General features: G+C 34.3%; 1 protein-coding gene across 3 annotated transcripts in view; it reads right to left on the reverse strand.

The window, feature by feature from the left end:
- Positions 1–13,128: 13,128 nt before the first annotated feature.
- The window catches only part of IL6ST (interleukin 6 signal transducer), a 44,327-nt gene continuing 33,946 nt past the window's right edge, over positions 13,129–23,509 (reverse strand). For all 3 annotated transcript variants that reach the window (XM_031965216.1, XM_031965199.1, XM_031965209.1), the window contains exons 14-16: positions 21,913–22,009; positions 21,236–21,317; positions 13,129–20,280 (exon numbers count right to left, since the gene is read on the reverse strand). In XM_031965216.1, coding sequence (XP_031821076.1) covers positions 19,534–20,280; positions 21,236–21,317; positions 21,913–22,009 — 926 coding nt within the window. In that variant the 3' untranslated portion in view covers positions 13,129–19,533. The remainder of the gene's footprint in view (positions 20,281–21,235; positions 21,318–21,912; positions 22,010–23,509) is intronic.

The raw sequence follows: 23,509 nt of genomic DNA on the forward strand, positions 1-23,509 counted from the left end.
GAAATATCTCATTAGAATAACAGCCAACCTGGAAAATACATCCAGAAGAGACAATTTAAAAATTATTGGCCTACCTGAAGGCCATGAGCAAAATAAAAGCCTGGATAACATTCTTCAAGCGATCATTAAGGAAAACTACCCCAATATTCTAGACACAGAGGGTGAAATACTCATGGAAATACTCATTGAAAGATTCTATTGATCAACTTTATAAAGAGATCCCATGAGGAAAACCCCAAGGAACATTATTGGGAAACTCCTGAACTACAATATCAAGATAAAAATACTGCAAGATGCCAGACGAAAACAATTCAAATATCAAGGAGCAATAGTCAGGATTACCCAGGATCTGGCACCTTCTATAATAAAGGATTGGAGGACCTGGAATACCATATTCTGGAAAGCAAAAGTTCTAGGGGTTGCAATGCAAGAACATTAACTACTCAGAGAGATTCAGCATCATCTTTCAAGTGAGGCAATGGAGCTTCAATGAAGTAAGAGACTTTCAATCATTTCTATTGAAAAAACCAGAACTAAACAGAAAATTTAATCTATAAACACAGGACTCAGGAGAAGCATTGAAAGATAAACAGGGGAGAAATATATATTATTTAAAGATTAAACTGTTTACAGCCCTAGATGGGAAAATGATATCTGTAACTCTTGAGAGCTATATCTGTCACTGGGGCAGGCAGAGAGGGCATCACATGGACTGAAAGTGTGGTTGTGAATGGACTCTGATGTGATGACATCAAAGAAAAAGATATTAAGGGGTGGAAAAAGGTCTGTATTGGAAAAAGAGGAAGGGGAAGGTACAATGGGACAATTAATTCACATGAAGAGGTGCAAAAGACCTATTACAATCAAGGGAAAGAAGGGGAAAAAAAGAAAAACAGTGGAAAATATGATTTAGAATTGAGAAAAGGGCCAAATGCTTATAGATGACTCAGAAGCCTCTGGACTCTATATCATGGCTACTATCTTTAAAGAGAGAGTGATAAGGGCATTGGCTAGGATGAAATTCATTACTGCTGTGGGAGTTGTATCAGATGAAAATCCACTGTATAGTCATACTACCAACTAGTGAGAGTAAAGGTCAAAGCATCTGATTTAGAAGGAAAGATAATGATGAATAGAAGACACGTTTTACAATCGATTAATTTTCAACATGATTTATCCAAACAAGTTGATAATGCCGTAAAAGGAGAATTTTTTTTTTAAGGAGAGATATTGATTTGTGGATTTCTGTGATTTGGGGAAGATTACTTCTCTCTCTCTCTCTCTCTCTCTCTCTCTCTCTCTCTATCTCTCTCTCTCTCTCTCTCTGCCTTTTGATTCCTCCAGGGCCCAAACCAAAAAGAGACTACATGAGAAGCATTTTTCCCAGATCTCTTTATTAGAAAAGCACTGTGCTGTCGTTATATTAATTCCCTCTTCACTAGAAGATATTGTTAAAAAAAGAAAGAAAGAAAGAAAGAAAGAAAGAAAGAAAGAAAGAAAGAAAGAAAGAAAGAAAGAAAAAGTCTATAGCCAAACAAATAATTTGTAACCTCTTTTTGGGTGTCATCTGGTGGCCAGAAGAAATATTACAGGGATGAGTTACTACAAACCTCAAAGAACAATCATTGAGCTAGTTCTCTTTATAACACTATTTAAAAAGGATTAAGTGAGAATTAAATGAGTCAGGATGCTCATAACTATTTTTGAAGTTTTTGAAAGTTTGATCAAAACATGTTTCCATTTCAGTTGAAAATAATTGGAAAGTCCTTGAAAAATGAAAAATTTCTTCCAATTTTCATTTTGAGAATGCTTTAAAAAATTTCATTTAGAAATTTTTATTATTTTTATTGTCATATATTTATATTATTTATTTATTATTTAATTTAAATTTGATATTGTTTCTTCATTAAAATTATTTCTTTTCATTATAGATTTATGCTGCCCTCTGAAAATTCCCTTGGGATTTTCCTTTGTTATCATGGGTAACCCACTGTATAATACAGACTTTCAAATGCATGGTGATTTTGACTGTCAGGATGTTGCTACAACTGGTAATAATTTAAGGTCTATTGTCTACTGTAGCTAATACAAAGATGTCAAGGTATTAATCATTGCTACTTGTAGCTAACACAATAACATACTGTGTTATTGATTACACAATTGCATTTAGGTAGTGACTTATTTGATTTTTCATTACTATTGCATGTTATTGTATGTTTTATTGTTTGTGTATGGTATACATATTTTGCTCCATTCTTTATTGCTTATTATTTTCACTCCCAAGTATTCAAATAGAATATTTGTGCCTGACCCGTGGTAGAGCTTTCTGAGCTTGTATTGAACTGATCAACCACAGTTGGAATACTCTAACTTGACCCCAACATCGTGATATCATTGGTTGTTATATACAATGGATGAATAACATCAACACAAGTTACTATCATGTTACTAAACATTTGTATATTTGCATTGACATGAGAGTGTTGCCAAATGAATTTTTAACTTGAAGATGATCTTGAAGTGGAGATTCTAGAAAAATTATATAGAGCAATAATTCTCAAACTTTTGAATCTCAGAGTCTCTTGTGAGGAGACCTTTTCTTATATGAATTATGGTTTTTTTTGACATTTTTCTATACTAGAACAGGAAGCATCTTAGCAATATTATGAAAAAAATCTTTGACTTCATGGGTTCCTCATACCACCCTCTGATAACTACTGATACAAAAATAGCAATAGGTATTGGGATATGAAGAAGACTTTTTTTTATTATAGGAATAGACTTTGAATGCAAAAATAAAAACACTTAAAGGAGGCATAAGGAACTTGGGGAAAATGTAGAGTGATTACTAACAATTACAAAGGGAAAACTTTACCTGGTCTTATTTTTTGTGAATTGCTAAAGCTAGATGGCTCAGGGGATAGAATGCCAGACCTGGAATTAGGAAAACTCATTTTCCTGAGTTCAAATCTGCCCTCAGACACTTACTGTGTGATCCTGAGCAAATCACATCACACTGGCTGCCTCAGTTTCCTCATCTGTACAATGGACGGGAGAAAAAGATGGCAATCTACTTAGTATCTTAGGCAAGAAAAAAAATCGGGTCATGAAGGATCAGAAAACACTGTAACAATTGAACAACAACAAGAAGATTAAAAAATCCTCATATAGACATGGGAGGAAATGACAATTGGAGATTGATTTTCTTGCTTAATCTCAATGGTGAGTTTTCCACATGCTCTCACATGTACATGATTATGTGCTGTTTGCTAGGTCTTTGACAGCCATGATTTCTCAAAAGTATCCATTCAGGAAAAACTAAATGGATGGAAAAGTCCTTTTAACCAGATTCTGAATAAATACATCATTACATGGATCTGAAACAGGCTTTATGATGGATGAAGAGTTGGATTTAGGATTTACTAGGAGGAAAAGTGTGGGCTGGGTTGCATTTGGTAGACTGGGTCATCCTTTTAATAATCCCAGCCTGTTCCCTGGCAAAAAGCTCATCATTTTAGCACAAAGGTTCCCTTATTGATACCGTATGATATTCATTCAGAGTACCACAGTATTCCAAGAAAGAATCTTGGAGATTGCCTCCAAATTAATGGACAGTCAGTCATATGCATGGAGCAAACAGGCTGCAACATATTTTCAATGATGACCTGTGTAACCAAAGTAGTTAGAATAAAGGGTATCATTCAAAAAATGTATGCTTGGGAAAGAAAAGTGGGCCATTTACTTAGGGAAAGCCAGTGATAATGGATGGGCAGCCATACAGATTGATACAACAGAGAGAAACCCACAGAATATAAAAAGGCCTAAAGGAAGACTTCTACCATGAGGACATCTCCTGGGTAGAATCTATGGAGAAATATGAACAAGAATCTACCAGATGAGAAGATTTTGAAGGGCTGTAATTGGCACCAATGGAAGGACAGATAAGTTGAAATATTTAAATTCTAGAAAATCTGTCCTTGCTGGAAACCTTCCTTTAGGTCATCAGAAGTAGAATGTAATCTCTTGGAGAAAAAGGACTATTAATTTTATTTTTCTTATCCCTAATATGAGAGAATATTACACTTCACCATTCCTATCCTGAATTTTTAAATCTTCTAGAAGCCCTAGGGGCTCAATCACATGATGGGAATCTGAACCAATTGTTGATAGGTACCACCACATTGGAATGGCTCTAACACTGATCTATTCTTTCTTAACCTGGGTAAGTACAAACCACTTTAATTAAGAGCTAAACTTTCTATAATCCTTACAAAACATTTTCTTCACAAGCCTGTGAAGGAGATAAGACAAATGTTATTATGCATTTTGCAGATGAGAAGGAAGAAAAGAGAGAAGGAAACATTTATTTAGCACCAGTTTAGTACTTTATACATAATATCTCATTTGATCTTCACAATAAACTTAGAATGTAGGTATTATTATTATTATGATGCTGATTTTTACAGTCAAGAAAACTGAGGTAGACAGAGGTAAAGAGTGTCTGTAGTCAAAACTTGAACTCAGCTCTAACTCCAGGTGCACTATCTATTCACTATGTATTTTCATCCTAACTTTCCCCACCCCTCCCTTCCAGCTGCCTAGATGAGAAAGATGAAATAATTTTCTCTTGGTCATATAATTAGTTGTGTGTGCAGTAATCCAGGTCTAGTAATTTTTGTACTTGTCCATTTTGCCTCTCCCGGTATACCTCATTCTTCTTAATTTCAACTGAGATGAGACTGAGATTTTTCAAAAGAGACTTTTTAAAGTATCTAAGGAGAAAGTAATCCCTCCCCTCCAACAAATTCCAGGGTCAGAGAAATAGGAGAGTTTGAAGAGTATATGTCTCTTATTTTAACTTAAGTCTAGCCATAGTGCATGGGGCACATTGACCCCTTCCCTGTACCTTGCTTTAATCCTATGTAATAACAGATCCCACTGAGCCTTGGAGGCTGGGAGGAAATAAGAGGCTCAAACAAAGACTGGTCCCAGTCCTAAGGGAGCCTGTACACTAAAGAGAAGGGTCAGGCTCTTATTTCTCACACTTGCTGGCTCTATATATCCCCCTCCTAGAACCCCATAGAAAATTATCTTAATTATCTTGGTTCATATCTGGGGTCTCCTTACAAAGGGATCACAAAAATATTCAGTGATAAGGGAGAACAGGTATAGGAAAGCTATTTATTTCCTCCACTGAGAGATCAACAGACAGACACTGGATGCTGAGGCAGGAAAGGAATGAGTAAGAAAATCAGCTTGGAGCTGAACCAGTAAAGTTTGCCTTAGGAGCTTCCCCCGCATCTGGAATATGGACCAGAGCCCAAGCTCCAGCAGAGTGGGTGGGCATCTGAGATAGTAGCAGCTCATGGAGCTGGAACCTCAGTGGGCAGAAGTAGTTTGAAGATGAGGGGTGAGGAGTAAAAAGAGAAGGCAGCAGGGACAGAGAATCCAGACCTCACTATAATAGTTCACTGGATTCCTGATCAAATGGCAAAGATACTGGAATGTGATCTATAATTATGCATATTTTGTATATTATATTGTTATTTTATATTTGATATATCATATCATATCATGTTATGCTATATTATATTATGTCATATTATATTTTATATACATCTTAAGGTATGGGGCTTTCTTTTTAGACTAGGGATGCAGCTGATATTCTAGAAATGTATGGTCAATTCAAAAGCTAAATATGACAAAATTAATATAAAATGAAGTTTTCTCTTGAAATGTACCATTTGAAAGAGACAATGGTGGAAGCTGGAGGACAATATAAGACTGTGATATTCTATGAGGCACCCTTGATACAGGAGCCATTTCTAAATAAAGGTAATCACTTCTAAAAGGCCTGAGGTGGCCATATTATTTAGGAACTTTCCCTATGGATCCCAACATAATCCTGCTGGATCTGTTAATTGGTCTCAGAACTAGGCTGAGCCTCCAGTTCCTATGTACATCAAGGCTAATAACAGCTTCTTATTGAAATTTGCATGTGCCAGAGCCTTATAGATTTAGAATTGGAAATAATCAATACCCTTAATGTTCCATTGAAAAGACTAAGCTTCAGCCAAGAACAGGGCTTATCTTTTTTTCTTGTCTCTCTGTTTTGGGGTGCTTTCTAAAGGTTCTTTTCCAGATACAATATGCATTTCTTCTTTCTCAGATTATCTTTCAAACAAAAGACTTTTTAGTTGAGCAAAAGACTGGTGGACAAAGGGCCATAAGTACAAAACAGAAACCAATGGTTGAGAGAGAGAAGCATTGGTCTTCTTTTTTTAATGGGAATATAAAACAATCCATCTTTCAAATGTTGAGTCATAAAGTTGGCTTTAAGAGTTTCTATGTATATATTTCTTCCCTGGGGCTTTCACCTGACCAGTAAGGTTTTTGTACCATTGTGCCAAATCCAGGAAATTCAAAGGAGCAATATAAATTGATTTAAAAGCTGCCAACAGATTTCTTGTGTCTGTAGTCATAATTGCTGGAAACAACCTCAACTTTCAGCTTTCAGTAAAGTCCCCCAACTGCCTAAGCCATGGTTCACTAGGAGTTGGAAGAGACCTACTCTGCCTCCCTCACTTTACAAATGGAGACACTGGGTCCCAGACAGGTTGTTACTTGCCCAAGATTGCCCAGAAATAGATCTGGAATTTTTGTTAGTTATTCCCTGAAGTTGAAATCATAGAATCATAGAAACGCCAATTTTACAAAGATCTACAACCAAACCCAAACCCTCTTCTTCTAGATTCTGGACCAGGGATCAACCAACTTCCTTTTGAAGACCTCCAAGGATGAGAAGCTTACTTCCACCTGAGGCAATTGATTCTATTTTTGGCTTTTTAAAGTAAGTTTTTCTTTACTTTGAGCTCAAATCTGCCTCTCTACAATTTTTGCCCTTTGTTCTTGCTTCTTCTATAAAGGTCCAAAAAGGAAAAAAAAATCCAATCCATTTTCAAAATTGTGACCCTTTAAATACTTGTAGACAACTAGCATGACTTCCCCTACATCTTTTCATTGAACTGATACATCATGCTTTCTTGTCCTCTCATGATAGGTCACTCTCTTCTGAATACATTTTACTTTATCAATTCAACAAGCACCTACTATGCACTGAGCCCTATGCTAGACACTGGTGAAACAAAGACAAAAATAAAATGGTTCCTATTGTATGAGGTGTTCGGGGGGGGGGGGAACCAGCACTTCTGGTGTGAGGGCTTGCCAAGACTTTCAGTGCAGCTCATCTGCCTCTAGTGACCACCTGGCATTCAGCTCTTACCCGTGGCTACAAGAAGCTGCAGCAGGCACAGTGGCCACAGATAAAACAATCTTGGCAGATGGGCTAAACCAGGTTGAGAGTAAGCAATAGTCCTCAAAACTGTCAAGTGAGTTGGAAGGAGCAGGATCTATTTCAAGTATGTGAAGACTTCTCTCTATAGAACGGGTAGATAAGAATAATTTCTTCCATAAAAGCAGTCACTGTGGAGCACTTAGAGTTCGGTGAGACATTGAAGGTGGAAAGGCCATCACCAGTTATCTTTACTTTTGTCACTGGACTTTGATGACTCTGGAAGAGAGATGACTTTGGGTATCTTTACCTCACTTAAATCCAATTTATGCACTAATCAAGACATGGCCGAGTGATTGGTCTTCTTCATTGGTTTTCTTCAAAAATGAAGGATAAACAACAATAACCTAGCTGCCTCAGAGCAAGGAAGCCAGGAAGATCTGAACTCACATTCTGTCCCAGACACTTGAACTTGATAGGGACAATGCAATGATTTAAGTCTTTGTCCCTTTTTCCCTAGGATTGAGGGGGCATAATTAGCAGTGAGATCCTTACGCTTTGGGTGGGGAAATTTATTCCTATTCTTACTATATCTTGGGAGCAAATATGCTTTCATAAAAGCTAATTGATATTATTGGTTAAACTCAACTATGGTCCTAATCATTGGTAGTTGACAATGGGGGAAACTTATTAGAACAGAGTGTTTGAGTTCTTAGATTAGTGAAAAACATGCTCAATATCTCAGCAGTATATTAGACCTCCAAAGAGGATATGTAGCCAGCCAACTCTATTCTAAGTACTGGAGATACAAAGACAAAAATAAAATAATTCTTACCCTCAATGAGAGGAGGGGGACCCTGCATATTTATTTATTGAATTTATACAACTTATATAATAATATATAATATACATAATATAACATATTAATAAATAGCATAATATATAATATACATATTTATAATAACATATGTTTTATGTATAAATTATATGTTAATTTATTTCATGAATTATATGTGGAAAGAGGAGAATGTATATTAAGCCTGAAAAGGCATTTGGGGCCAGATTGTGAGGACTTTAAGATCTCAAGGGAGGCTGCTTATATTTGTTTCTAGAGGCTGTTGGGAGCCATGCAAATTTATTAAGGAAAAGAGTGATATGGTCAGACTTGGACTTTAGAGAAATCACTTTGACCACTGCTGAGAATGGATTGGAAAAGAGAGGGACTTGAAGCAGGACACCTTCCAATTAAAAGGCTATCTTATGTTATCACTTATCTCATAAATTTTCTATTTAGTTTCTCCTATTATAACGATAAAGCAACTAAAGCTTCTAGTAAGATTACTGCAATCAAATTGCAGTAATAAAACAATATACTGATCACACTGACAAAGCAAAACAATAAAAGTCAGGAGTAGCATGTTTGGCAAAAGCAGCATAACTTTACTTCTATAAAACAAAATAAAATAGCATGATCAGTTGTAACATTACAAATGCATGGAAAAGAACAGAATAAATTTCAGAAGCAAGACAGTTCTGAAAATAATATGTACAATTTATATATTCATAAATATAAACTCATACATATACCCATATATATTTCTCTGTCTCTGTATTTGTTTCTGTCTCTGCCTCATTGTCTTTCTCTAGCTACAAATAGCTCTAAAACAGCCATATACCAGATAAAGGAGTTTCAGAGTCTAAAAATATGGAAGTGGTGTTTTTGTGGGTGATGACAAGATCAAGGGACAGCTCTGTGTTGATAAAGAGTGATGGAGGGGGTCCTGGGGAATAAGAAAGCTGAAGAATGGGATTTGAACTTGTTTGGAGGGAATATCAATGAAAGTATGTTACAAGTCCCTAGATGGGGTAGGAGTTGGGTTGAAGGAAAAGGCAGTGACTAGGCAGCCACTGAATTCAGTGTGGAAAGGAGAGGTGTCCTGAAGTCAGTAGACATTAGTTATCAGTAATAGATCTGGACTGAGTGATGATGATAGAAGAACCTGGAACTGGCACTTGGGGAGGGGGCGAGGAATGTTCCAGTTCTCTTTACCTCAACTAGTTAGTCAGGGGAAATAAGAGCCAGAAGTTGAGAAGAGTGAGTTATTTATTTATTTATCTCTTGCAGACAAAAGTAATGCTAAAAACACAAAAACTCATAACACATCTTGACACTTAATATAGATTACAATAACATAATTATCATAATATTTTCTATGAGTTTGAGACTATACATCTTCAGAAGCTATCCTGTTTGTCTTCTGAACTCTCCGTCATTCTCTTTGAGACATTTAAAAAATACTTGAAAAGTCTTTCTTGCTTTCTTTCTTTTTCTTTTTTTTTGTTACCATCACTATCTACCTTCCAATTATTCATATTCCCCTCCCTACCAAATTTTTTAAAATGTCACACAAGTGTGTTGTCAGAAAAGAGTCACAATCTTGGTTGTTTTGCGGAAATGTCTTTCTTAACAGAAAGGGTTCAATGGGCAGTGATGTAAGGTCAGGTAAGAATTACAGGGGACAGAAGTGATTATTAATAATGATTTGGGGAGACCCAAAATTCTCCCCCCCTTTCCTAAATCTTCATTCTAAGATCAGTCTCTAAAGTTAGAATTAATTTTCTTCTCAAATGTGGTTAAACCCCACCCAACCTTACAAGGAACTTAATCCAAGGTAGGGTAACCTGCTATGCCCTACACAGGTTGGGGAGGAGATAAATTCTTTGAATAGATTGTACAAGGTCAGGTAATTTAGAAGTAAACCAAATAATCAGAGTTCATTAGACTAGGTCCAGGCCCTCATTATAATGTCCATTCTTATTGTTAACCAATTAAAGTTGATTGCCAGTCTCTGGAACACCCATTTTTTCCGAGGGCATATAAAGTGGGCTCCCCACAATGATGATCTTTGACATGTGAGAGTGTCACTGACCTCTTGCATTATTAATAAAATAATTACCCAGAAATCAGATCTCACATTTTTTAACTGTCCCCTTTCTTTGACTACTACTTTCTTAATTTTAATATTATGCCTCAGCTTTGGTCTCTTGATGGTAACTCTCAGTGCTTTGAGTCTTCTCAACCATAGCCTTCTCATTCTGGAATATTCATCTCCTATTGTCTTATCCTAGAATATTCCTCTACCTTGTCTTTTCCCATTGATGAATTCCTCTCAAACTTCATTCCCTTTCTGACCATGCTTCTGACTTCAAAACTATTCCTTGTATAGTTACTTTTATTTCCCTCTCACCTCTCATTTCAAACCTTTCCTCCCATTAGAATTTCTTGAGGACAGAAACCATGTTTACTTTTTGTTTTTTATTTTTATCCATAATATTGATTTTTATTCATAGGCTTAGCACAATGTCTATCTAGTATTAGGAGTCCTCAAACGTTTTAAATAGGGGGCCAGTTCACTGTCCCTCAGACTGTTGGAGGGCCGGACTATAGTAAAAACAAAAACTTTGTTTTGTGGGCCTTTAAAGAAACTTCATAGCCCTGGGTGAGGGGGATAAACGTCTTCAGCTGCCACATCTGGCCCGCAGGCCATAGTTTGAGGACCCCTGAAGTTGCTCATCCTTCAATTTTGAAGAGGACCAATGACATCATGGATGATATATTTTGACTCCTTGTGAATTGTATTTCTACGGATGGCCACAGGTGGCATAGTGGACAGTGTCTGTAGTTGCCATGACATCCCTGGAAGAAAATTATTTTAATGTGGAAGGTCATAAATTTTTCAGAGACTATAGGAAGCTTCTCTTGGAGAATCAGAAATGTGACAAAATTATCTACCAAATTATATTTAGCACTGATACCTGGGCAATGAAATGTCAATTATCCTCTGATGAATACTATTCTCATGCTATGTTTGTACTTTGAAATATTTAAGGCACTTAGTGTATATTTCCTTAATTTGCTTTTTTGCTTGTTTTTATCTAAAATCAAGAGTTACAAATGTTTTCCGTTTTTATTTTAGCTTTAAATGGTAGCAATCACCCAACAAGATGAAAAGGGGTTTATTCCTTAAATTTAAAGGTTCCCAGCTGCAAATGTGTAAGAAAAATTATTTAATATTGTATTTTGGACATTATATTTGGAGTAATGATAACAAATGATGGTTGATGACATGCTTATATGTACATTTGCCTCCAAATTTAAGAGCGTACTGTTGTATTTTGTGGGAAAGTCTTTATGAGCATGTGATTGGAGATAGCTATGGGAATGGCAGAATTAATAAAGGAAAAACATGTTTGTTAAGGAATAAGTCAATTCAATGAGAGCCTCCACAGCTGAGGATCATAGCATCTGCAGGGGTTGCAAGGCAGCTTTTACTGACACAGGTGTTGCAGATTGGGAATGAGATAAATTAGAGGCAGAGGAAAGAGGAGAGAGGTCAGACAACGCAACAGCCTCTCAGTCAGAGAGGTCAGAGAACAGCAACTGCCTCTCAGTCAAAATCTATTCTGCAGGTCTGGTTTGGAGCTCCAGCAGCCACTATCATCAGATGGCTCCCATGTATTCCAACAGCTACCGTGTATCACAATACCTATTGGGTATAGTTTATGAAAACTCTTGAGAGTTAGGATATAAAATAAAAGGAGGCAAAGAGAGTTTTAGAGCAAAAACATAGTGCTAATCTATAGCATCAAGCACTTGGAAATCACACATTGATGATTAACATAGAATTTTGGATATTTGATTAATTTTTTAAAATTTGATTAGTTTTTTAAAAACAATCTGTCTTTATATCTTTGGATTCTTAAGTACAGCTTTTTGGCAATAATATAACATTTGAGGCAATTTTTATACATATTCTCTAAGTCTTAGCAAAGCTCAGTGAATTTAGCAATGGATCCGAAGTCAAGGATCTACGTTGAAATCCTTTCTCAGCTATTTATTACTTCTGTGACACCTGTAAAATAAGGGGGTTGCACTCGATGACTGGAGATTGCATTCAACAGTTATCCCATCCACGTGGGATAGGGGAGTAGAAGCACAATGCCTCCGTGATCTGGAAAATCCTCATCAAATTTTTTGGCCCTCCCTCCCCCCCCCCAAAAAAAATTAAATAAATAAAAAATAAAAAGGCAGAATTATTATGGTATCAAAAGATGAAATACGATATTACAAAATACCATACCTATTATGAGTTTGAGTTTCTAAACTTTTTCTGTTGCTCTTTGCATGTCTGCAGCTTCCACAAAATTCCTCCTAAATTCCCATTTAATTTCTTATGCTAATTTGTGATATATTGAACCCATAATGGGAAAAGTTGCAATGTGGAAGGAATAACTATATAAATCTATGTTCTTATGAGGCATATACAAAGTATATGAGGGCTTCATTAAGTAGCCTTTATTATAATTTTTATTACATTACTTCAAGTAATAATAGAGCAAGTCACACAGTACATTCTTGGCAATGGGATTGTTTTTGGATTTCCCATAATTAAAAATAGTATTGTAGGGAAAACCTCTTATTATTCTAGGATTTAATTATTATAGAGGGTTTGTGCTGCCCCTTTCCTTTTCATTTAACTAAAATCAAGAATATAATCAAACTCTTTGTAATATTGACTTTTATATAACCATTTTAAAGTCATCTACTTAGCTTTAATAAGTACTTCTGTACTTATCTCTGTGCATGCTAGCTCATGTGCATGTGCTTACATTTCAGTTAACACTTTGTTTTCCTAAACTGTCATAAATTTTGTTTCAATAGCTCTCTAAGGACTACTTTATGTAAGTTCTTTTCCTGCTGTCTGCCCCACTGCTCCCCATTCATTTGAATACTTTTGTAGAGCATATTAATGATTTTCAAACACTTGACCCATCCCAATAGAATAAAATACTTTATTGAAATGGGAAGCAATCCAGGCAACTTTAAAAACAAAACATGGAGAGTTTTAAAACCTGCTACTTACAGGATACATCATTGAGAAAGCACAGCAATACAGAGAAAGTAAAATTATGTAACATGAAATGGTATAGAGTAGGACTCCTTCTTGACTTAATTATATCAAATGGTCAACTGGTTCAAGTTTTGGAAGTTCTACAATATAATTCTCTTTCTACAGTTGTGATTTTGATTGGTTTGTGTGTATGCACATGTGGATGAAGTAATGAAGGGAAAAGTTGTAAGTATTTGTACTCAACTCAATTTAATCCAAATGTTCAAAACTTTTTTTTTTCATATTTTAATAGTACAAATGAAGAGATATGGAATGTGGGTTTGCACAACGAAGGCATGCTAGTAGTGTTTAGTTATCATTCCAGTTTTAGTGTATGTGCTAAGAAAGCAAACACGGCCCAAACTATAAACAGAGGTCCTCAAACTTTTTAAATAGGGGGCCAATTCACTGTCCCTCAGACTGTTGGAGGGCCGGACTATAGTAAAAACAAAAACTTTGTTTTGTGGGCCTTTAAATAAAGAAACTTCATAGCCCTAGGTGAGGGGGATAAACGTCCTCAGCTGCCGCATCTGGCCTGTGGGACATAGTTTGAGGTCCCTTGCTATGAGAGTCTACCTACTGTGATTAATGAAAGCTTGTTATACTTTTATATACATATGTCTTAATTTCATAATTTTATCTTTTCTGTAGGAAGCAAGTTTTTTCAGATCAGTTCTATAATATCTTTAATAAAGTCCTAGCAAATAATATGAAAACATACAAATGCACAATTAATGATTTTGCTACTTTTCATGTCATATTAACTCCCAATTTTCTATAATATACATAATTCAGCTTATTTGGCATAAATGTTGGGCATCTTCCAGCACCCTAGTTTAATCATTTTAAAAAGACAAAAACATTTTTTTTAACATTTTAATGAGAATTAAAAAAAAAAAAACTTTTATTCTTAAAATGACTTAATATTTAGCATGGTCTCTTTTACCCACTAATACAGCTAGACCTTGGACACTAGTAATAACTAGTAATAGTTAAAACATAATATTCCTAAAATAATGAACTAGTTGTAATTTACAATTTTTAAAAAAAAAAACTATAAATGGGCAAACATATCTCAAACTACTGAATTCACCTTCCTCAATGAATGGGTTATTTTCCAGATAGTGTCATTATTTTAATCTAGAATAAAGTGACCCCAAATATTTACAGACAATAATACATGTAGCTGTTTAGAAATATAATCATTTTTCTGTAAACAAATCAGATTTGTCAAATTTAACTTACATATTCAAATTAAGTGCAAAGATAAGTATCTTCTTTAAATATCTCCCAGGATAGTAATTTAACATTAAAAAACAAGATTGTGGCATTTCTCCTCTTTGGAAAAAAAAATCCAAGTGAAATATTAATACCCAAATGCATTTTTATCTTTTGGATGTCCATAATTTTATAAGTTCTCGGGAAATTTGGTAAGGAAAATGAATCTGCACAAAAAGCCAAGTTTCTATCTAAATTCTAGCATGTCTTAAAGAGTTTGACTAATTGGATATATTCTAATATATTAAACATGGATATATATGTATGTGTGTATATATATATATATATATATATATATATATATATATATATATAAACTTGTACGTGTGTGCACGCTTGTGTGCCTCATTGTACATCTTGCTCACAAGATGCTCTCTTGAATCTACTACATTTCTAAGAACTACAAAGAAGGAAAGGGAAGGAGAAAGGGAAAAAAAAGGATGGACAGACATACTATTTCAGGTCAAAGGCTTCATACTATGGCTGTGCCTATGTCATCTAAATTGAGTAACCTCAATTAGGATAACTAATTATTAATACTTTTAAAGTATTTTTATTGACTATTTTGGTACCATGAAGACAAAGATCATATGCTATGTAGACATGACAAATTTCCATGCAAGCCTTAATGCTCAATGCCTCATGTTAAATGCCTTTAAATGCTGTGATACATAAAATAGTCACACTATTTCAATTTGAATATTCTGCTTAGAAAGATAAGAACCAGACTATCAGTTCAGAATACAGAACTACAAAAAAAAAAAAAAAAATTAAAACTACATCAGCCATGTTAAGTTCTACTTTTGAAGTAAGATTTTTCCCTGAGCTTTTTGAGGAAGATTAGATAAAGAGCACCCCAAATTTATTATACACCAAAGTTTAGTCATCCAAGTCATCCCCCTTTCCATGAGATAGCTTAAACCAAATGTTAGGTACCTGTTCGCACTTTAAGATTATGCTTCCCAACTGCGTTGTTAGATGTGAAAGCAAGAATGCTTTATTTAAATGAAATTAACTATTAGAATGAGAAACTAGTTAAAAGTTTTCATACCTTTTCTGCCCACCAAAATTCACGGGTAGAATTTTTTTTTGGGGGGAGGAGAAGAAAAAAGGGGGAAGAGACAGTAAGGTTGGGGAGAAAGGTTAGGGTAAGAAATTATACTTTATATAACTTTAAAGCAAATGGTGGAGGAAAATTCTGTCAGTTCCAAATAATGCAATTTTGGACTAAGAGTATTGAAACTGGTTTGCTTTGCAAAGAATAATCAAAATAAGTAGATAATTCTCTTGATCATTTTCTATCCATTATCATAAGCATAAGAAGGAAATATAAGTTGTAAGAAAACCACTTTGGTCTGCTGCTTAAAAGAGTAGTGGTGACAGTTATAGTAGTGCAAGTCTATGACATTTATGTAAATCTATTTTCTTTCAGTCTATCTACAAAGTCTCAGAAAATAAATGTTAGGCCATTGATATATACTGGCTATATTCCCTCTTTTTTCTCTTCTGTGCAGTGTTATCCTCTGCTAGTTCCTTTCAAGGGAAATCCTACACTTCTTTCAAAATCCAGTTCAAGATATAACTACTGTGTTAACACACCCTACTGAAAACTTTTTCCTTACTCTGAAATTCCATGGCAGCATCATCTTTATCACAGTACCCTACATTTCTTTATATTCTGAATTTACATTAATTTTTTCTAGTGTTTTTTGTAAGTCATCTCATCTAGATTGATTATATTCTGATATATATATATATATATATGAAATCAGAGTTCACTTGATCAGTACACTTATATTTCAGATGAATTATACAAGTAAGGATCCATTTATGAAGTCATTATTTTATACTACCAACTAGTTAGAAGAAACATGGTTTTCATAAAACTTTGAGTTTCACCTGTTTAAAAGAAATTTTGAAAAAAAAAAAGCTCAAACATAAAACTATGGAATAGAAATTAAATGAAATTCAAAAGTAAAGGAAATAATCAGCACCTATTCTTTTACTCTGGCATTGTTAAGAAACTAAACCAAACAGGGGGGAAAAATACTTTCTCTCCAAATGAATTGTCTGTTTTACCAAAAGGCAATCACTAACAGAAACTCCATAACTACTCCATAAATCTGATAAAAAGTATGATTTGAAAAAAAAACAATGTTATGATTAAAAATAAAACATTTCAATAATTATCTATTAGGCACCTACTTGTTAAAAGGCACTGTGCCATATACAAAGGACATAAGAGAATGACAACAGTTTTTGCCTACTCTCAAAGATCTTAGAATCTGATGAAAGGCACCTAACATATATTCCAATACATACAAATGGTAGAATGTGATAAAAGCCAGAGAAGCATTTTGAAGCACTCTAAAGACAATGGTGTTGTATTCAAAAAGAAACTGGAGGCATTAAACTGTATACAAGAATCCCAATGAACTGCATATTGACTTAGTTTTATAATATCTATTTTTATTGTATTTTTATTTATTTTATTTGCCAATTACATTTTAATTTGGTTCAGGCCACTCTTGGGAATTTTATGACACTGCTGTTGTAAGAGATAAAGGGAGATATTTTAAAAGAAAATACAATTTAGATAGATGGTATTTGTCATAACTTGGTACTCTATAGGGTCTATATTTAAATTCCACTTTAAAGCAGTGACGCCACTGAAATTTTTTTTTAATCTGAGACAAGTCATTGTTACTTGAATCTCAGATTTTATAGTATTACAGAACTTTTGAGATCTGGTTTGAGCCTGTACCCAAAATGAGAGTACCGTTTAATTTCTAAAATGAGGAGGCTGGCATAGATCTATAGTTCCTACCTTAGAGTTTGTGAACTTGTTTTTAAAAAGTATTTTAATAATTGTATTTTAATATAACTGATTTTATTTTGTGCATTTAAAAACATTATTTTGAGAAAGGGTCCCATAGGTTTCACTAAACAACTATAAGGGACCATGATACCACAAAGTGAAAACCGGTGGCTTAGTTGATTCTATTTATGTGAAATGAACTCTCTTCTAGGTCTCTAATTTAATGTTCTAATAATCTTTTGTCCGGGAAAGAAAATGGATGTCTTATTACATAGAAAGTTAGGATTGTCTATTAAATGAGACCATAAATGTAAAACTATTTTGAAAAGGAAATTTTTAGAGAATTGGGCCTGTGATTTCATCACTGTATGAAGTTCCCCAGGGAAGAAAATCCTCCGCTAAAGCAGCCCATAAGCATCTCTTTTAAAATTTGGCCTCTCAGTGCCCAAGGAAACCCTTGAAGAGATTGTAAGTGACTGACCCAGGGTCTCACAGACAGAATGTATCATAGGGGAGATTTGAACTCAGATGTTTTTGATTCTGAGGCCAGTTCCACGTTCACTAGGCCATATGGCTTCTTTGATGAGTGTAAAACATTAAAATGTAAAGAAAACACACTCACATGGAACATCTAGTGTGAACAATTAAGATAATGAAAATAGAATTTTATTTCATCTTGAAATAAACACTAGTCATAATAAAGACTAGTAACCTCTAGGCAGAGCCATATCTGAAAGTCTGTCTAATTTCTGCAACTCAAATCTGATGAAAAAAACAGCTGCTTATCCCTTCCTTGGATAGCAAGAGTCTTATTTTGTTTGTTACTAGTGAGCTTTTTCTCATTTCGAGCTCTAACAAATATTTATCTGATCTGTTTGGCCTAATACCTTGTTAAAATATGGCTGGTAGAGAATGGTTAGAGGGTGATACAAATGAACATGTAAACCATAAGATTAAGCCAGCAGTATGAACCTAGGCTCCTGAAAGATAGCAAATTAAAAAAGGTTTCAAAACAAGTCCTTAACCATAAGACAGAATTAATGAGGCTGGGTATGCTTATTTCCCATTCTACCTCTGGACTAATCTGCAGTATCTTGTTAAAAACACTCTCTTCAGTAATTAAGTAAATATAATTCTGATGACAACAATGGTTGCAATTCTAGGAAAATCGGTATTTAGAGGCTTTTATGTTTTTCACGTGGTGAATAGTGATAACTAGCATCAAATGAGTCAAGTGCTAAAAAAAAAAAAAAACCCAGTAATTTTTCAATGCTGCCTACATATAACTAAAAAGAAAAAACACAAAATATATTAAATGACAAAAATTTTAAACTAAAAGTTCAGATAAAGTGCTTCTCTAACATCATTTTCTAAAGCCTAATGGTCTATAATTTCAAAATACACCAACAAAGAAATGTTACAGATTTAAACATCCGCAAACTACAAATGATAGATAAAAAAAATGCCTAAAGCAGTTTGCAGCATTTGATCTTTCCAATAAACACTTGACATAAATGAATTTGCCTAAATGAAGCTCATGACTGTAGTAGTAGTAGTAGAACACCCAGCCACTGTATGAAGTGAAGATTATGTTCGGTATACAAATTAGCAAATATCTAAGTTTTTTAATTTGCTAAGACGGAGGATCAACAGTTTGAGTTCTGTGGAAATCATTCTTATTATTTATAGTACCTTGTTCATTATTTTACAAACAAAAACATGAAAACCAAAGAGGATTCTTCATTAAAAAAAAAAAAAAAGTCTTCCTAAGCTCAATTATCTTACTTTTATCATTCATAGAATAACTGACCATCTTTAAAAAGCCAGTAATTTCTGAGTCAGTACAGCTATGCTGACTGCTTAAATGCCCTCTGTCTTTTCAAAAACAAAATAGAAATGAAGTTTCCTTAAAGAATTATAGATAAGTTTTTTCTTTTTAAAATGCAAACATCCTGAAGCAGCACAAATTTAACTATTCAGACAGGATGCAAAACAGTTCATGTAGTGCTCGAAGTAGAATCCCAGTTATTCTGGAAGAGAAATAGCCCATTTAAGTAAAAGTATATAGTCCAGGAGGGCAAATAACCATCTTCTCTAAGTAATGTTTTTGTCTGAAATCACAGATAAAAGTATATTTAGCTTTATTTTGCACAAAAATAGTCACTGTTTAAGAGTCTTAAGAGAAAAGTCTCCCCTCACTGAGGCACGTAGCCCCCTTGTCTTACAGTCTGAGGCAAATAGCTTTTAGGCATTCCTTCCTCAGTTGCTGCCTCTAACCCAATTGTTTCAAACCTTTGAATTTGTGCCTCGGTACTTGCACCAAAACGATCTGCTGCAGAAACAACTTCAAAATCTTTCACTTGTTCAGATGTAAAGGACTGCGATTTCTGATCTGACATCTGTTGCTGTTTAAGCCTAACAAAATCTTCCTCATTCACTGAAGAAACTTGCTTTGATCTTTCAAAATGTGATAAATCTGGACCAATTTCATCTTGATTACAGTTTTGTTTGAAATACTGCTGCCTGGGTGATGCGCCATCACCACTTCCTCCATTCTCTACTATCTGGAGGTCTTCTGGTCGCTCCTCTGAGTCCAGTAAAGGCTGGGTAGACTCAGACCTTGAGAAGACCTGAACTGATGGAAGCTGGTGCCTGTAGCCACTATGTACCACAGTAGAATACTGCACGGTGCTTGAAGTGTTTTGTCCAGATTCGCTTTCATCATTACTAGAAATGCTTGGCCTAGAAGATGACATGCATGAAGAACCTCCAATACCACTACTGTGTCCCTCAGTAGTGATTTTCTCCTTTTTGAAGAGATCCAATGACTTCAGGTCTTCTGGAAGAGGCTTTTTTTCATTTGCTTCTATTTCCACAACACTGACATCAGTGTCAGTGAAACTGCCTTCTGGGTACATCTGATCTTTGGGATGTAAATTATGCTGAGAAAGAGAGAAAACAGTCTATTTTTCAATGGTGTACATTCATGCTATTTTTTCAGGAGCAAATAATAAAACTTGTATCCTTTAAAAATTTGTGAAAGTAGGTTCAATTCTCAAATTCATGAGTTTCTCTGAAAAATTTCCAGCTTTTATCAGATAGATAGAAATTTCACTAAATGTATAGTAATCTAGATTAGCCTATAGATAGTGAATTCACTCTGGTTCAAGAGAATGAATCAGTTTAAGCTCCCTGAAGGTAGGGACTATTCTGTTAATGTGTCCATATCTCCAGAACCTAACATATAGTACTTTAAAAATAGTGAGGGCTTAATAAATGTATATGGAATTGGGTAAGAACATAAAAGTTGTCCAAGTCTTTCTTTCTCTATCACTTGCAGTTGCAGTTGTATTGCATGAACCAACAACCCTACAAATTAGATTCTATAAATATTAGGAAATGATTGCAAGATTTTATCTAGATTAAAAACAAAGAAATCTGTATATAACAATTTGTTTGGATGGAAATCCTTGGGTACATACCGTGGAATATGTACAAATGGAGACACATGTATGCATATATACATAAATATCTTTTACTCTGTTAAAGGCTATCAGGGTAATTAGGAATGACTAGAAAATTTATTCAAGAAAAGTTTATTACAAAAATAAGTTAGTTATCAATACAATGGAGATTTACTACTAAAAAAAAATAACCCCCTAATAAGCCCTTCAAATTGTTGTAGCTATTAGAAAATAGTATTTCTCTTGCTTAGCAAAATAATAATAAAATATGCTATGATGGTAATATCAACCTGAAGTCTGTGAGAATTTTTTCAATTTTTACCAAACTTTTTGCTTTTGTTTAGTCAAGTTTCTCTTAAAATCAACCCAGTTTCTTTGAGGTTTAGTCTTTGTGAATGTGTGCTGTTCCTATAAAACCCAGTTTGTGTCTTACCCTAGTTGGTGTGTGAGGGGACCACTGAGCAATGTGACTCTTTGAAGGATCTGGAACATTAGGCCAAATGTGTTTTTTAATCCTAGAAAAGGGAGGAAAACAACATATTTAAAGAAACACATATTAATTTTTAAAACATTTAATATTTCCAAAGCAGGAATATTTAACAAGTAGTAAACAAAAATTCCCAATTCTTCTGCAACAAGTATGGAAATATTATTAAAAAAAAACTTAAAAGACTTAATTTACCCATAAGAAGACAACTGATGGCACAAGTAGGCATAAAAACTAATATGTCACTCCTAAGTACTAAAATTCCTTCTACTAGGCAATTAACAATTAAAAAAAAACTTCACAATCCACAAAGTGGTAATGGATTTAAAAAATAGTTTATTTACCTTTTCATTAAACATACTAGCAGTATGAAACAATTTTTTAAAAATTATGGCTCACTTATCAAGGATTTTCAGACTTCTGTTTTTGAAATTTTAAATACTATTCGTTTGAAGCAAAAATATAAAGAATTACACTTTAAAAAACAAGTTTTGTTATACTACTAAATGTACCTAGTTTAGAGAAGACTTTGACAGATTAAGAAAACTATTTCTGTATTGATTAATTCTAAACAAGTTAACAATTTTAAGTAGAAGAACAAAAAGAACAACAACGATACTTACAGATCTAATTTGTTAAAACAGAGCAATACTCCCAGAAGGGTGGTCAACAAGAACGCTAAGCAAACTGGCACAACTATGGCTTCAATTTCTCCTTGAGCTAAGAAAAAAAAAAGTTAAGAGAAATGTAATACTGAAAAGGAGAAAGTAGGTGTGTGGGTGTGTTTGCATACCTAGATATGTACCTCTTCCACAAACGTCCTTGAATGGTGCCCAGGCCCCATGGAGAGGCAAAAGGGGGCAGAAAATAGGCTCTGACCCCAAGGAGGCTCTAGGCTAATTGAACAACACTGCCAGGCAGTTTGTTGTAGAAGAAAAGAAAATGCAGAAATCTCACAAAGATCCTGACAGTGAAAAATATGTTGGTGAAAATAGTTCAAGACTTTGATCAAAAGACATATCAAAAGACTGATCAAAAGAGTTAAAGACGAGTTGAAATTATTTTGTTCACTGTACTTGTTACTATAGCATAACAGAATACTGGCATGTGGTTATTATATTCAATAAATATTTGGTTGATAGTGAGATTCTCTTCTCATTGGAAGTGTTTAAGTAAACACTAAAGCCTTAAGCAAAGGCTGGAGGATATGTTGTAAAGAGGATTCTTTTTTAGGCATAAAATGAACTAGATGCATTCTGAAATTCCTTCAAACAGTGAAATTCAGTAGTCAGGTTTAAAAGCAAAAAAAAAAAAAAAAAAAATCTTTAGTCCAATTAGAAAATGGTATAATAAAAACACTGTTTTCTACTTTAACTGAATAGAGTCATCGGAATAATCTGGAAGCCTGTGTTGCAAAAAAAAAAAAAAAAAAAGTTACAAATGCCAGCTGTGACCCATGCAACTCTCTTATACTATATATTCCACAGTGTAATGTTAATGCACATTTCTATAACATGATAGTTAATAAAGTGCTTTACATTTTATTTAATCCTTCTAATAAATCCATCATATATTGTTTTACAGACAGGGAAATGGGCTCAGAGATTTTAAGTGAGTTGCTAAGCATCAATAGGAACTAGAACAAGAACCCATCTAATCCATTCCTATTTTTAGGAATTAATTTTCCCATCTGATAATGGATGTTCATCTTTCTTTATCAAAAGTTTTTGAAAATGCAAAATAAATTTATTGTATAAGTGCTTATTTTATGTGTCACTTGGGTTATTTTATATATACTCTTTCAAGTAAAAAATATCTATGTATTCACTATTTGTAGTGAAGCAAATCTAGAAAAGTTTTCTCCAAAAATATTACTGCAATAAATAATACTCTAATATGTCATTAGAGGCTCCAAACCAGAACCCTTATCTCTCCATTGACACAATCTAAAATTTTTCCACACCCAGGCAGACCAAAAATTATGGAACAAATAAAAATCAGCTAGAAGCCAACCTGCTGATGCTGTACCTCTCCTAAATGAGCTAGGTTGCTCTCGGGGTAATACATAATGATCAATACAAGTTTTAGTGCTCCATTGGCATAGTCCTCAAGAACCTAGGATCCTTCATAATAAGAAATCACAGAAGGGCCTAAGTGGAGGCTAATGTAAAAATTACACATTGGCTATGATTTTGCTTGTGAAAAGAAACAAATTTAAAA

The sequence above is a fragment of the Sarcophilus harrisii genome, chromosome 1, assembly GCF_902635505.1.
Source record: "Sarcophilus harrisii chromosome 1, mSarHar1.11, whole genome shotgun sequence".
NCBI lineage: Eukaryota > Metazoa > Chordata > Mammalia > Dasyuromorphia > Dasyuridae > Sarcophilus > Sarcophilus harrisii.